This window comes from Sorex araneus, chromosome 1 (genome assembly GCF_027595985.1).
Source record: "Sorex araneus isolate mSorAra2 chromosome 1, mSorAra2.pri, whole genome shotgun sequence".
Classification (NCBI taxonomy): domain Eukaryota; kingdom Metazoa; phylum Chordata; class Mammalia; order Eulipotyphla; family Soricidae; genus Sorex; species Sorex araneus.
Genome location: NC_073302.1, coordinates 388,083,630 through 388,100,618, shown reverse-complemented (window position 1 = coordinate 388,100,618; position 16,989 = coordinate 388,083,630). Strand labels below are relative to the sequence as shown.

The 16,989-nt window shown below is 42.1% G+C and overlaps 1 protein-coding gene across 10 annotated transcripts in view; it reads right to left on the bottom strand.

Moving 5' to 3' along the window:
* Nucleotides 1-16,272, bottom strand: part of FAM133B (family with sequence similarity 133 member B) — a 36,999-nt gene extending 20,727 nt beyond the window's left edge. For 9 of the 10 annotated variants that reach the window (XM_055118282.1, XM_004602177.3, XM_055118261.1 and 6 more), the window contains exons 1-2: nt 16,125-16,271; nt 1,678-1,775 (exon numbers count right to left, since the gene is read on the bottom strand). In XM_055118282.1, coding sequence (XP_054974257.1) covers nt 1,678-1,775; nt 16,125-16,148 — 122 coding nt within the window. In that variant the 5' untranslated portion in view covers nt 16,149-16,271. Of the gene's footprint in view, nt 1-1,677; nt 1,776-16,124 lie in introns of all 10 variants that reach the window. The other variant, XM_055118312.1, reaches the window with a different exon arrangement.
* Nucleotides 16,273-16,989: the final 717 nt, after the last annotated feature.

Genomic DNA, 16,989 nt, shown 5'->3' with positions numbered 1-16,989 from the left:
AGATAGTTCAAATGTTAGAGTGTATGCATGCCTGGCATGTAGAAGTTCCAGCCTCTATTTGGGGTGTTACATAGTTCCCCAAGTGGTGCCCAAAACAGTAGGTCCAAACAGTATCAGGTTAAGAATCTCTATGACGGGGCTGGAGTGATAGTATAGTGAGTAGCGTGTTTGCCTTGCACGCGGATGACCTGGGTTCAATCCCCAGCATCCCATATGGTCCCCCAAGCACTGTCAGGAGTAATTCCTGAGCGAAGAGCCAGGAGTAACTTTAGAGCATCATTGGGTATGACCCCAAAAGAAAAAAAAAATCTATAAGTATCTCTCAGATTTCTTTGAGCACTGCTTGGAAGAACCAATATGGAGGGAGAAAATAGAAAGTCTTGGTACTTATTAATTGCAAAAACACTACCATTTAACACCTGTTTGCCTTCTGGGAATTTTGACATCTGATAGGCAGAGGTTAACCAGTGGTCAATAAAAAGGGTGGGTGGGCACTGAGTCTGTAGTAACTTTCTGGCTCCAACACCTCACATGTGCTTTCATAACTGGTTGCCCAAAAGAAGTAAGTGAGCCCTATCTTGTCTTTAGAGGAAAGAAAGCTGGAATCCTATGCCAGGTCTCTCTGGTCCTTTATCTCACATTGGCTTTTTCCACTGTTGATTATGGTAAATATTCTTCCACTGTAATAAATCTAACTCACAAGTACAACCACCTTGTTCTTCTAGTGAGATGTCCAACCTGAGGACTCTCTGGGGTATCTCTGACACACAAGCACTTGCTTGAGCATTCTCCCTTTAAGATTCATTTCTTTTTCTCCAAATATGAAAATAAATCACTTTACTTGGAGAAAATTTATTTTGTTATGCTACAATGATTAACAACAGCACTTGTGAACATGACTCACTTCCTGTTATACTCAAAGGAAGAATTCCCTTTCTCAGCTATAGTTACCCAGCTTTCAGAGATACTTGGAAGAATTCTGAAGCTAATAACTTAAACTGTGTTTTATTTTGTACTTAAAAAACTTTTTTCCACTGAGACATTTGCAAAGTTATTCATGATTGAGTTTCAGGCAAATAATAAACAATATTTTAAGACAAATACTTAAAAATGCAACATCCTAAAGCATTGAAAAGCCAGCAGATAAAACCAAAAGCCTAATATTACAACTTCCTAACTTACAAATGAAGAAACGGTGAAGCTATTCAAATTCCATAAATAAATATTGTTGTTTTTTGAGCCACACCTGACAGGGGTCACTCCTAGTGTAGCATTTGGGGAGGATGAGTCATGGGAGTGCTAGTGAACCATATGTGGTGCCAGGGATCAAGCCTGGGCTTCGATTATTGCAAAGCAGAAGTTCCAGCCTGCTGAACCACCTCTCTGGCCTAGCCATTCATTTTACATAGCTTAGAATACTGCAAGGTATCTTTCAGGGAATAATAAAAAGATAAGTATAAAAAGGTTGTCAAGTAATGCATTAGCTGTGGGGGTTAAAATTTCTTTTAATATTCTTGCATGTGTTTCACATACTCAAAAGAAAGCATACATCAAATACTACTTAAAGCATTATATAATAACAACTGCTTGACAATCTATAAAGTTCTAGCAATAACCTTTTGAAAGTTTGTTAAAATCTCATGTAAATTAAAAATATGTAAATTATTTTACAAATACCAGGTAGGCCTTGGTCGATTCAAATAATCTTGGATTGTTGGCCCTGAAGACTGGATTGGACCCCTTGATCTGGCCATCGCTATGGGGTTCATATAGGCCTTAAAGAAAGAACAAAAATTAATTCCATTAAAAATGCTAAAGCTTTTAGATAGCAAGAAATCTTCATTTTAAATGCATACTTTATTCAACTAAGCACAATCTAACCAACTCTTTTATACAAAAATTAAACTTAACAGCCTACAACTTGGAGATGAATAAGAATGTTCTTTAATAGAAAATGTGGGGTGTCTTTTTTGGGGCGGTGTTTGGTCCAAACCCAGCTGTACTCAGGAGAACATATGCAGTGCTGTGGGATTGAACCAGGATGCACTGCACGCAAGGCTAAGAGCCCTAATACTGTCACTGTGCCATCTCTCAGGCCCAGAAAATGTATCAGTAATTTAACAAAAATTATGATACTTCTTATTTACTGTAGGATAGCACGATAAGCTATTCTACAGTTAGTAAAACCCACTTATCCTGTAAAGGGTGACAGCATAAGGCTTACTGACAAACTAAGAAATTAGAAAGAGATCTAAACTCTGAATCCATTTGCTTAGTCTACCTTATCTTCAATCTTAGGAAATACTATACCATATTGATAGCAAATGTAGTTGAAAATTAAAATAAAAAGTTAAATTATGCACAGGCAGCAAGAAAAAAATAGTACTTCTTTCTATCTGTACCAAAGAAGACTCAAATAATAGACAACAATCCACACAGAATGGGAGAAACTATTTGAAAAATCATTTATCTGATTAGGGATTCATATTCAGAATGTATAAAGAAATTCTGACATGCAACAACAACAACAACAACAACAACAACAACAACAACAAAAACCAGAACAACCCAATTAAAAAATGTAACTAGGACCAGAGCAGGCATTGCCCCAAAAGATATACAAATGTCCAATAAGTGGGGTCAGAGCTGCCTTGAATGTAGCCACAGCAGGTTTGATGCTGACACTGTATATAGCTCCCCAAGCTTGCTGGGAGTCCTGTGCTAAGAGCCAGAAGTAATTCCTGACCTTCCAGGTGTGGCCCAAAACCAAAAACAAAACAAATGTCCAATAAAAACACGAAATCATGTTTAACATTGCTGGCCACTAAGGAAATGAAAAAGAAAACTACAGCGTGATGCCATTTCATATCATTTTAGAATAGCTATTACTGAAAACACAGAAAATATTGAGTACAGCTAAAATGCAGAGTAACTGGAACTCTTTTGTATGGAAATGTAAAATGGCACAAGAACTGGAAAAGTCTGGTGGTTTTTCAAAAAACTTAACACAATTGCCATATGATCTAGGCGCTCCCCTGCCAGGTGAAACTGCAAAATAAATAAACAAATGAATAAAAATAAAATGAAAGCATGGACCCAGATACCTGTGTGCATAATAGCATTATTCACAATAGCTGAAAAAGGTGTAAACATCCTAAATGGATGGACAAAGAAAATGTGGTGTGTACACAATGGAATATTACTCAGTCTTAGAAAGAAATAAAAATTTGACTCATGCAGAACCTTGGAAATATACAAGTGAGATAAAACACGAAAGAAAAAAATTTCCTGATACTACTTCCATAAGAAATGTAAAATAAGCAAATTAATAGACATGCAGTAAATAACAGTTACTGGAAGCTAGGGGAAAAAGGTGAGGGGAATTACTGTTGAATGGGCACAATGGGTACAGGGAATTTTACTTGAGATGGCGAAAAAGTTCTGAAAATAGACAGTGATGACAGTTGCACAAACATAAATGTACTTCATGTCACTGAACTATACATTTTAAAAAGTTTTAAAATGGTGAAACTTTATTATGCATGCTTTAGTATAGTAAGTCTACAAAAATTAAATCACATTTTTATATTGCACCTACAATAGCAGAACAACACATTTTAGAGTTAATTCCCCAAAAATAAACTGAGAAAAAAATAAAGCAAATTTCTTCTTTTATGACAATGTAGAATGAGACACTTTATTAAAATTCACTTTTGCTACAGACATCATATGTGGCTTTTACCTCTAAAAAGTATTTTAATTGAAATGGTTATTATCAAGGTTAATTTTTATTTAAAGTTTAAAATCTAATACAAACATTATAAAAGAAGCTAAAGTAGGGGTTGGAGCGATAGCACAGTGGGTAGAGCGTTTGCCTTGCACGTGGTTGACCCGAGTTCGATTCCCAGCATCTCATATGGTCCCCCGAGCACTGCCAGGAGTGATTCCTGAGTGCATGATACCCTGTGTATCGCCAGGTAGGACCCCAAAATAAAAAAAAAAAAAAGAAAAAATACTGTAAAAATGACTAATATTTCCCACCTTTAAAACAGTATGTTATGTATATTTCCAGGTTTCCCTGGCTAATGACATAATATAAAAATGTCTAAAGCAACAAATACTGAGAAAGATTTCCACGCGATTGGATAGCACCCAATAACCTGGGCTAAAAAACTCTAGGTTTTTAACATAATTTTCTTACAGGTAGGAATGCCAAATGTTCTAAAGTCAGAGACTATTCAGAGAATCAGGGTTAGAAACATTTTCAAATGCAACATTGAAGACAGAAACAGTGACATATGAAATAACCAGCTGTATGATCACAAAAATTTAATCTATCTTGCTGAGAATTTTAATGTGTGGAAACACGATTATCAACAGAGGGGGTACGTTGTGAAAGTTAAATCAATCATTTAAAGAAACCAAAATATATAGGACTGGAGAGAGAATTAAGTGGTAGAGGACATATCAAACATTTGCAAAGTCCTGGGTTCAGAAACCTCATGCTCAGCTCTTCCCTATTGGGAAGGGCCTGCCTGTTCCCTATATCATCAGGCTCCCACCAACTGATAGGAAGTCCACTGCAGGGAGCAACCCCATCCCTTCCAGCAAGTTTTGGGGATAATTCCTATATATATAAGAAAAAAAATCAGCACACACGGGAGTACACTATAACCTAACTTTTCTGGTTATAATTTTATCATTACTAAAATATTTTAAGTATAAACCTGGTTCTTTCCAGAAAACTCCTGCTGGCCAGCTGGTATCAGTCAAGAGCACTCATCTTGGCACCAACTCCCCTCCTGGCATACCTGCTACCCGAGTCATCCCTAGTCACCACCAGCCATGCTGTGAGGAACACCAAGAGAGCCCAGCCCCTGCACCACTCCCAGCCAGATAGTCTCACTGCACTGGCCACTGGAAGACCTGAATTCCCTGCTGGCCACATGACGGGAATGTTGTGAGACCCTAATCCATTTTGAGGCCAAAAGGATAGTTTATAAAGAAAGATAAGCTGAAGGTAAGAGAGGCCTCTGGAGATAACAGCAGACAGAGCCACACCCCAAATGAAAACACAGTAGCCCCAAAGGGCAGCTGGAGCTGAGAGAGAGGGAGCCAAATCCCACTAAATTTAGAGGCGCCAAGCAAATGTGAGCAGCCTGACCCTCACCCTTAGAGGACAAAGCACCAGAAACAATGCAAAAAAAAAAAAAAGAAAGAAAGAAAGAAAGAAAGAAAGAATCCAGCCACATTAACAAACAGATGGTGACAAAACTCACCAAGATCCTGACCTACACACTAGACCTTTAAGAATAACAATCCTGGGGCTGGAGCGATAGTACAGCAGGTAGGGGGCTTGCCTTGCATGTGGGCGGCCTGGGTTAAATCCTCTGCATTCCATATGGTTCCCCCAGCACTGCCAGGAGTGATTCCTGAGTGTAGAGCCAAAAGTAACCCCCTGAGCATCATAGGTATGGCTCCCAAACCAAAATAAAGGAACAAGAATAATCATCCTCTTAATGTTTAATGATCTTGGAAAAAATTGAACAAAGAATGAATAAACTTAAAGAGTCTGATAAAAAAAAAAACACCTCATTCAAAGTAGTATAAGGTAGCAAGTCTCACAGTAGAAAGGATAACAATGAAAGCAAAATCAGTTGCCTTGAAGAAAAGGTATACAATTCCATCAATAAAGAGGGAATAGAAAGAAGACCAAAAAAAAAAAAAATCAGGAGGGCAATCTTCAAATCATAGGATTTCTAGGACAACAAAGATGGAAAGAAGAGGATATAGCTGATTGAGGAAATAACTGCTGAGGACTCCGTGAATCTGAAGAAGGAGGTTGGTGTAGTGATCCAGGAGGCTCAAAGAGTGCCAAAATAAACTCAAACAGAACGTTAAGACACACTGTAATCATAATGGCAAGAACCAAAGGCAGAGACAGACAACTCATACCGGTTAAAAGCAAAATCTCACAGACAGGGAAAAAGGAGTAAGATTCATATCAGATATGAAACTTGATAAGCAAGAAGAGAATGGAATGATGTTACAAAGTGTTGAATGAAAGAACCTCCAAAGAAGGGCTAGCACTCACAGTTGAAGGAATGACAACAGCTGAGGACACTGAGAATTTAAGACAACTGTCAGGTATATTGAATAACCTCACATAAAAAGTAAAGGACAGGAGCGATGATACAGTGGCTAAGGGGCTTGCCTTATACGTGACCTACCTGGATTCGATCCCTGGAACCTGGTCCCCAGAGCTTGCCAAAGTGATCTCTGAGTGCAGAGCCAGGAGTAGGCCCTAAGCACTGCTGGTGTCTCCACCCCTTCCCGCCAAAACAAAAACGGTAAAGGATAAAGGGCAGAGAGATAGTATAGTGAGTAAATAGTATAGTTGAGTAAAGTGCTTACCTTGCATGTCCTTGACCTGTTTGACCTTTAGCCAGGAGTGATCACTGAGCACATTGTCAGGGTATGTGAAGCAAAGGTCAAATGGTAAATATAACCCAATTCTCATAGTTAAAGGCCAACAAATTCTTTGTATCAATAATTTCTCCAAATGTCAATGTACTGAACTCGTCCATTAAAGGCAATGTAGCTGGATGGATCAGAAAAAAAAAATTTCAACTTTCTAACCGCTAATAAGAGGCACACTTGAATTCTGATGATAAACATAGGCTCAGAGTGAACAGTTAGATAACACTGTATAGGTTAATGGCAGACTTAAAAAAATGCAGGGGAACAGCATAACAAATACACGAGAAAATGAGAGGGAACCAGGAGACAGAATGAGAGGGAACCAGGAGACAGTACAGAAGTTAGGGCACACGACTAGCTTAAGCTCAACTCAGATTCAGTTCCCAGAACCAAGTAGTTTTCCAAGGATTGTCAGTTGCAGTCCTGGAGGCCTCAGAAACACAAGGGTGATCCTAAAGACCCCCTAGCACTGCTGGAGTGCCCAAACAATTTTCAGTTCTGCAGGCCCTGAGCAGCATTATATCCTTAGGCCTTCACATTGAACTGCCAGCCCAGCTAGCTGAGAATTGCTAGTTGGGGACTCTGGACTTCCTGAGTACCAATTCTCAAATAAAGGTAGTATGCGAAAGGGATGGACATTACAAAAGGGACTTAACTCAACATCACTGTCATCCCATTGCTCATCGATTTGCTCGAGCGGGTACCAGTGACGTATCCATTGTGAGACTTGTTAGTGTTTTTGGCATATCGAATACGCCTTGGGTAGCTTGCTAGGCTCTCTGAGGGGCGGAGGAATCGAACTTGGGTCGGCCTCATGCAAGGCAAACGCCCTACCCACTGTGCTATTACTCTAGTCCTTAGCCCAACATATATGCACCAAATGAAGAAGCAGCAAACTGCTTATGAACCTGAAGATATATCAACGGTAACAGAACAGTAGTAGTAGACTAACACCCCACTCTCTTCATTGGAGAGCTCAACCAGCCATAACATCTACAAGAGATGAAAATCTTAAGCAACTGGAAGAACTGGTACTAACAAACATACAGATGACCTTACACCACCACTAAGCCCAATACACATTCTTCTCCAGTGGACAAGAACATTCTCCAGGATAGCTTACATGTTGGGGCACAATTCAAGTGTCCATAGTCAAAAAAAGAAATCAATGAAGTAGTTTTTCAGCCCACAATGCCATGAAATCATAATAGAAAGGCAGAAACACTGCACTACAGTCCCGTTGTTCATCAATTTGCTCAAGTGGGCACCAGTAATGTCTCCATTCTGAGACTTGTTACTGTTTTTGGCACATCGAATATACCACAGGTAGCTCTCCGGGAGGGATGGAGGAATCGAACCTGGGTTGGATGCATGCAAGCCAAACACCCTACCGGCTGTGCTATTGCTCTAGTTGCTCTAGTCATTTCTCCTTTTTCTTTGGACTGGAGAAAGGCAGAAAAACTCTTAAAATTGAACATACATTTAAATAACCATTGGGTTAAAGAAGAAATCAGGATTCATGAGATAAACAACAAAGAAGACAAACTATAAAATTATGGAACACAGCAAAATCATACTAAATGGAAATACTGGTTTACTTTAGAAAACAAGGGAGAAAAAAGTCTCATATAAACCACCTAACCTCACAGCTTAAGAAACCAGGCAGTTCTCAGGGCTTACTTACTCCGCATACTCAAGAGACCATGCATGGCATTATTCACAGTAGCCAGAATCTGGAAACAACACAAGTGCCTGAGAACCGAAGACTGGTTTAAGAAACTTTGGTACATCTACACAATGGAATACTATGCAGCTGTTAGGAAAGATGAAGTCATGACATTTGCTTATAAGTGGAAGGTCATGGAGAGTATAATGCTAAGTGAAATGAGTCAGAATGAGAGGGACAGACACAGAATGACTGCACTCATTTGTGGAATATAAAATAACATAATATGAGACTGACACCCAAGGACAGCAGAGACAAAGGCCAGGAAGATTGCTCATAGTTGAAAGCATGCCTCATGAGCTGGGAGAAAACAGAGAAGTGACCACTAAGTCAATGATGGTTGGAGGAATCGTTCAGGAAGGGATATGTGTGCTCAAAGTAGATAAAGGACAAAATGTGATAGCCTCTCAGTATCTGTATTGCAAACTATAATGCCCCAAAATAGAGAGAGAGCATGGGGAAAATTGCCTGCCATAGAGGCAGGGGGAGGGTTTAGATGGGGATGCTGGGGACATTGGTGGTGGAAGATGTACACTAGTTCAGGGATGGGTGTTCTAGCACTGTATGACTGAAACTCAAACATGAAAGTTTTGTAACTATCTCACGGTGATTCAAGTAAAAAAAGAGAGAGAGAAAGAGACCATGTGTGGTGCTGGGATTGGACCTGGACTGGTCTTAGCAGCTGTATTTTATCTGTTCAGCCCTGGGAGCAGCTTTTTTTTTTTTTTTTTTTAAAGGATCAACAAGATTGACAACGCTTAGCTAGACTCATGAGGAAAAAATGGAGAGATAAACTGGATCAGAGATGAAAGGAGAGAAATTACAACAAATATTCCAGAAATACAAAAGTCCACAGGGGCTACCATGAGCAATTTTATGCCATTAGATTCTTCTAAGAAGCTAGAAATGTCACATTTAAACACACCAATCATGAGTCAGAAAACTAAAAGAGTAATTAAGAATATTTCCAAGAAAAAAAAAATCCAAATCCCAACGGGTTCACTAGTGAGTGCTACCAAAATTTTAAAGGTGGCATATTACCTACCCCACTTAAGCTCTTCCAGAATATTAAACAGGAATCCTTCCTGTCTATGAAATCAATACTTCTACTAATGCTGAAAGCAGAGAAATACAAGTGAAAAAGAACATTTCAGGTTGCTATCCAAGATGAAAAGTGATGCAAAGAACCTCAACAAAATTTTTGTGCATGTAGGATGACATTACTTTGTCCTCTCCCCCCCTTGCCACAAAGAGCTTGTCCTGGTTTTTCCCGGAGTTTAGGCTTACCCCAGTCTCACCCATCAAGGTGTTCCCGAATCTCTCCCATCCCTTTGTTTAGCTATAATCACTTCTCTATGCTCTCTTCCCAAAAAAGAGTTAATCAGCTTCTCCCCCTAATCTGACTCTGCTAATTTGTAAGGTCAGACCTTCCTAGGATACTGAACTTATAAGTTAATATTGCCTTTCTCCTGTCCTAGTGCCTTTTGAATAATTTACTTTAAAGCAATGTCCTTTTTGTATGGACACGAGAAGACAATATTATGCTTTTGTAACTTGGGATTTAATTGGCCAAGAATATTATTCCCTCCCGGGCTTCTGCTTTCTCCACTTAAGCCTCAGCTGCCCTCAGTTCCTAGCACCCCAAAAGCAGGGTCCTGACGAGGGACGGGACGGATCCAGGGCAAGCGGTGAGTTATGTGCTACCCTGGCATCGAGATGGGCCTGGCCAAAGTGCCTAATTCTTAACTATAAGTTAAGAGCTTGATCATAGACAAATGCTGTCATGATCCAAAAGTAATGATGAGACTAGGACCCTGCTAGGGATAGGAAAGACTGATCTGGCCTGAGCACTGTAGTCTGAGATCGAGATGGCTCCAGGAGAACAATTCTATAAGCTTTAATGCATTTCTTATTGTGTCCATACAAAATGATTAATATTATGAATTCTTATATGTTTGCTGGATGAGGAGAGAAGAAACACACTCATGGGACTCTGCCCTTGGGTGGATCCTCCTGCTGAAGAAGAATTAGTCCTAGGAGAAGCATCCCCTGAGGGAAAGGAACCTTACCACACCTATGTGTAGGTCCCAATCCCCTGATGCTGGGGGGATTTAACTAGGCTGTAAGAGTGGGTTGAGGGGCCAGATCCAGAGATCCAGAGAGAGATCCAGAACCGGGAGAGAAGCAGAGAGAGATAGAATGAAATAAACTGATCGAGCAACCAGCTTGGCCTTCTTCCTTCCGTCGACTGCCCTTGACCGACAGCACACACAGCGGTTCCAGAGCACCGAATGTGGGCGGTGAGACAGAGCCACTCGGAGAGCCCACGAGTGCACATGCCCCTCGGCGTGCCTTAGTTTTTTATAAGTGCATCAATTCAACAATGAATCAAAGGTATCATACATCCTAGGATCAAATGGGATTATAGAAATGTAAGAGGGATTAAATATATGCAAATCAATTAACATAATATACTGTATTATCAAAAAAATAAATCACTACTATATCGAGTGATTCTGAGAAAGCTTTTGACAAGATTTAACATCCACTTATGACAAAAACACCAAGGAAAACAGGGGTATGATTTGCCCTGCTATAACTTAAAACATTTTTAAATGTATGAGCAAAACAATGAAATATATATAGGGATAGAAAGAATGTACTTCAAGACAGTAATAATCATCTATAATAAACTTACAGCAACATTATACTGAATATAGCAAAAAAACTTAAGGCCTTCCATCTGATATGTGGCACAAGAAAGGATGTACCTTTCCTCCATTATTATTATTATTTTTGCTTTTTGGGTCACACCTGGCAATGCACAGGGGTTACTCCTGGCTCTGCACTCAGGAATTACTCCAGCGGTGCTCAGGGGACCATATGGGATGCTGGGATTCGAACCCTGGGTTGGCCGAGTGCAAGGCAAATGCCCTACCTGCTGTGCTATCGCTCCAGCCCCTCCTCCATTATTATTGAATATAATCCTAAAAGCCCTCACCACAGCAATCAGGCAAGAAAGCTATTTTATTTTCAGTAAGTTATTACCAAATAAATAGGGTGTTATGTACTTTAGGGTAGCAGTTTAATACTACTAATTGCACAGTAGATATTAACAAATAAATTTTTCAAGATGTGCTAGAAATTTTTAAATATGTATTCTGGAAAATGTGAAAGACATAAAGAGTAAATGTTAAGATTTTTTCTTAAATTCTTAAAAGCAACTATCTTTATGAGAAAATAACTTACACAGTATTAATGGTAAGCAAGAATGAGCAGAGCAACCTACAATCATTGCCATATGAATTCAGAGGCATTACTGTTTTTATGTAAAACAAACAAACAAACAGGAGCTGAAGCAAGAGTACAGCAGGTAGGGATTTGCCTTGCACAAGGCCGGCCCGGGTTTAATCCCTTGCATCCCATATGGTCCTCCAAGCACGGCTAGGAGCAATTTCTGAGTATAGAGCCAGGAGTAAACCCTGAGCAACACTGACTTAAAAAGCAAAACAAAACAAAACACCACAAAAAACAGCATAGTCAAGCATAATCACAATTTTTTATTCTAATTATTAAAAAAACTTAACATTTACTATGTTTACAGTCTTCACATTTTTCTTATCATATATTAAAACATTTCCAGAACATATTGCAAAATTTGTTAACATTTACTGTGTAACTGATACATGCCATACTATTGCAGACAACTCATGATACAATTGCATGAGTTGTCATGGATATAATAAGGTTTAGCAGTAAAGCTTTTGATCATGAACAATATCCTCTTAAGCACACTCCTAATACCTCCATTCTTTCTTTCCTTTGGTGGAGAAAGTGGTGTATGGAGGCTAATTGGGTCACACCTCTTAATGCTTAGGGGCTATTCCTGATGGGCAACATCTTGGGGAACCTATGCTGTACAGGGAATGAAACCAGGGTTGAAAAAAATGCAAGACAAGTGCTTTACCCCCTACATTCTCTCTCAGGCCCCATCAAAGAAATATATAAAAGTTTTTATTTCGACAGCAATATTTATTAACAGCTTAAAAGTCAGGCTCCATGCAAAACACCTGAAAATTAAGCAACAATACTTTTTATTACACTCAGCAGAACTCTTTTTAAAACAAGACAAAACAAAAAATAATTTACTAATATCATTTTATTTATTTTGCAGCAGTGTGAAAGATGGGGTGGGTATCAACTGAAATATACTTTGTACACTTACTTGAGATGTCGATTCAATTCACTTAAGTATTCTTATAAAGCAACAATAAATTCATATTTATCTAGGATTGTTTATGGTCCCAAACTATTGCATAAGTTTGGTAATACAAATGATTTGTTTTTGAAACTCAGGATGGCCTTGATGGTCAAGGTAGAAAGGGCTAAATTGCTAGGGACAAAAGTGTATAGAAGTTTATTGTTACTTTGATTAGCTATTTTTATCTAGAGGCTAAATCTTCGTGAAAGAGCACAGAGTAACAGAAAAGACCATGAAGGAAATGCCTGGAAAACAACGGGCACAAAGGATTATTATCAAGAATCGAAGAGTCCAGTGTAAGTCCTGATTATGTTATGAGTGTTTTGGCTACACCTGTACTGCTCAGAGATCACTCCTGGCAGAGTTCAGGGTTGCCAGGGATTTGAGCCTAGGTTACCTGCTTGCAAGACAAGAGCCCTACTGATGTGCTATCTCTCCAGCCCCAAATTCTGAAAATGTTCAAGAATGTACACCAATGTACACTCTATCTCATGGGGAAGGAGGGAAGGAAGGAAGGAAGGAAGGAAGGAAGGAAGGAAGGAAGGAAGGAAGGAAGGAAGGAAGGGAGGGAGAGAGGAAGGAAGGAAGGAAGGAAGGAAGGAAGGAAGGAAGGAAGGAAGGAAGGAAGGAAGGAGGGAAGGAAGGAAGGAAGGAAGGAAGGAAGGAAGGAAGGAAGGAAGGAAATGGTGGGGCCAGAGAGATAGTACCATAGGTAGGGCTGACCTGGGTCCAATCGCCCGCATCCTATATAGTCCCCCAAGCACTGTCTGGTGTAATTACTGTCAGGTGCAAGTGCAGAGCCAGAAGTAACCCCTGAGTATCTCCCGGTGTGACCCAAAAAGTCAAAAAAGAAAAAAAAAAAAGAGAAAGGTGCACCAAGAAAAATAAAATCAACAGGACAATGTACCAAAAAGTATGTAGTATTAATGACTAAATTATGCATCTTAAGAAACAAAGCACATAAATAATCCAGTTATCTTGTGGTTTAGAAACAAATAAACCAAGCTTGATTACAAGAAAAAAATAAAAATGTACACCAAGAAAGAATCTTAATGTAAACTAAGATTTCCAGTGATGTGCCAGTTTAAGTCCATTCAGTCTAACAAATCAAGTCTGATGTTGAAAATGGGGAGGACAGGAATCTATGGCAGGGAACAAGGGGAACTATCCATACTCATGCTCACTACTTTTCATTTAAAACTCATCCAAAAAACAGGTCTACTTATGCTTGTTTTGGAAACCACTCTCACTGACTGGGGTAGATCAGAAAGTGCTGGGAAGGACATGGGGTATTAGAAATAAAACTGGGTGCTCTTGCATGCAAGTATGTGTTCTCTCTCCATGAGTGCTCTCCTGGGCTCATTCTGTTATTTATCATCAAGAGCTATGCAATGAACCAGAAAATCACCCAAGTATCAGGCCTAGGATCCAACTCCTCCAGGCAATGATAAGACTGAATTAGACAGGCTGTGTCTTTTACCTCTTAATGTCACATTCTCATTCCCACAGTTTGTTGAAGTGCAAACAAGATGTTACCAGAACACTCTGTTCCATGACAGCATACCAACAAGCAGAGCCCACGGCTCACAGTTATCAAAATGTTCTGGTAAATAAAGTTACTTCAAGGAAAAAAAAATGCACTACTCCCTTTCCCATAAAACAAAGCACCTCAAAGCTTCATGTGAAAATGGGTAAAAGGTCAAGTGATTTATAAATATTTAAGATAGAGCATTAAGGAACCAAAACACTTCATCTTTGTAGCTGGAAGATACTCCAACGGAACACCACATCAAGTCTTGAGACCCAGGATACCACAAAAACACTTCACAACCTTGTAAAGTTCAGCACTGTGGTTCCTAGGCTAGTCATGTATAAAATAAAACAAACGTTCTTGAGATGAAAAATACCATTTAATAAAAGTAAAGCTTTATTAGCATTATGTAAAGGCATTCATTTCTTAAGGGCAGACTCCAATTCAATAAATTTAATACATGATTTACATTTCCCACACTCCTTCCATCTTGCTGCTCAGTGGTTACACGGGTCACAAACAGATGATTGGATAAAAAACAAAAATCTGGAGCGGGAGAGGTAGTACAGCGGCAGGGGCGGTTGCCTTGCACTTTGCAAAGCTGAATTAGATCCTGAACATCTCATGGTCTCCCAAGTCTGGCCAGGATGACCCCTGAGCACAGAGCCAGGTGAGCGCTGCCAGTTCTAGTCCCCCAAACCCAAACCCAACCAAGCCCAGCCCAAACAAACCCTATGGGATATAGACGCAAAACTACTCGGCTATTAAGATAAAACCATGCAATTTGCTGGCACGTAAGTGGAAGTGGAGATTAACACAGAGTGAAGTTAGCCAGGAGGAAAGAGAATGATCTCTCATAAGCCGGATAAAAAGGGACACAGGAAGGAAATCACAAATGCCCAACGGTAACAACCTGAACATCCGTCTAGAGAACTGAGCAAGCGGGGCGGGGCGGGCGGGAGCTGGGGAGCAGGAACTGGACCACCGGAGAGGAGAGAAGTGGGCACTCTGGTGTCAGCAACACCGTAAAGCACGGCGCTTAAAAAAAAAAAATTAAAGCTCCAATTTTTCGAATATATATATTTTTTAAAGTTACAAAACAGTAGGTAACTGTTTTGTAACAGTAGATAACTGTTTTGTAATAGTTTTTGTAACCCCAAGAGCTGTAGGGTTTCAACCGAATCCTACTGCTGATCCTTATTATCCTTGTGGCGTCCATCCCGTCGGAGTTCCTGGTTTTCCTACCAAGCAGCCCAGAAGGCCTGTCTCCCATGGCCACACGGCCCTGGAAAAGCGCCTGATTTTCACCGCGCTCCAAGTTCACATTTCTTTTCATTTGGGGTTGTTATTCCTGACTTCGAAACCTCTCCTGACGGAAACTCTCACTCGCCCGAGAGCCATTAAACAACTTTCCGGCCACGCAGCCGCCGCCGGCTGGTCTCTGGACCGCGGGGTCACACGGATTCCTTCCCCTGAAGAGAAAACTGAGGCGCGGGGACGACGAGCGACTCCACCGCGGGCCCACGCGACTCTCGCGGGGGAAGGGAACATTCCAGTCGGCGCCTCACCGCCCCCCACTCAAAGCAGCCCTTCCCATGCCGTCCACTCCTCCCAGGGCTGCGGGGGGCGGGAGGGGGGCGGGTGGTCACTTAATAGTTTCATCCCGGTCCCCAGGCTGCGAAGCGGGGCGCGCTGCAAGCCCGGGGGCCGGGGTGGGCGGAAAACCAGCCCCCGCTCCTCGGCACAGCTCAGACTCGGGTCTGGAGACTGGAGAGCAAGCGGTCTACACCCGCTGAAAAAGTCCCCAGCCCCGCAAGCTGCAAAAACTGCCGGCCCACGTGCGGCGACGGGGTCGGGGAAGCGCTGACAGAGCAAGGCGGGATTGAGGAGGGGGGAGCGCCAGGTGGGGGGTGGGGGGCGGCAGGGAAGCAGGAGAGGGGGGCGGGGGACAGCCCAAAGCGCCGACTACGTGCGCGGCGCACGCGCGTCTGGGAGCGCGGAGGGGGCAGCCGACTCCCCCGAAGTCCGAGCGCAGCCACTGACCCTCGGGGCCGCCTGGAAGAGTTCCCCGCTCGCCCGTCCGCGGGGCCGCGTCGCCCCCATTGTTCTCCCCGCCGGATACTCACCACCCGATTGTCCCGCTTGCCCATGGTGCTGGACCGAGGCCACGCTCCGACGCGGCGGGAGCCAGGGCAGAAGACGCGGCCGAAGCGGGCCCGCCGCAGGTCCCTCGGCCGACTCCCCGCCCCGCCCGAAGAGCGGCGCCGCGTCGACCAAGCAGCCCCGTCGGGTCACAGCGCCACCTGCCGTCTCGGAGGAAAGGCGGGCACGGCCGATCTCCGGCGGGTCCCTGTGGGAAGGCGTGCCCGGCGGGGCGGGGCGGGGGGCGTCTGGGCCGCCGCTCCTTTCCCACCCTCTGCGCGCGGGCCGATCGAAAGGCAGGCGGTGCGCTGCTGTCCAGCAGCCTTGTCGAAGCTCACTTCTTTGGGCCTTGAATTGTTCGGCTCTCCATCTCTGATGCTCGGAAACGCTCGTTCTCGGGAAACCTGGGCGCGTGGCTCGGCGGTAGCGTTCTTGACTTCTCTGCGTGATCACGACCACGGGCTTCTTAGCAGCCACCGCCCCAGAGTCCCAGGGCGGGGCCGCCTGTTGTTTTCTTTTTCCATAACCAAAATAATAAAATGCCATAATGACCATAAAGTGTGTGACCCCGCCCCATCAGTACCACAGCTAAGTGCACCGCCCCGCCCCTCCGCAGCCGGGTGTGATTCTTCCACTTAAGGGTTTTAAGTCCTTGTCCTCACTTATCCCCAGCATTTGTCCGATACCAAGCACATTGGCCTCTTTTCTTTTCCTTTCATTTGCGCTGAGCTCATTGCTTCATTTGGTTGCATCATCTTTCACACTTCAACTTAAAAAGCTTTTTACAAGGTTTTGCCAACCAGCCAAGTTCTTTTTCATCCGATTTTTCTCCATGATAGGATTTATGAT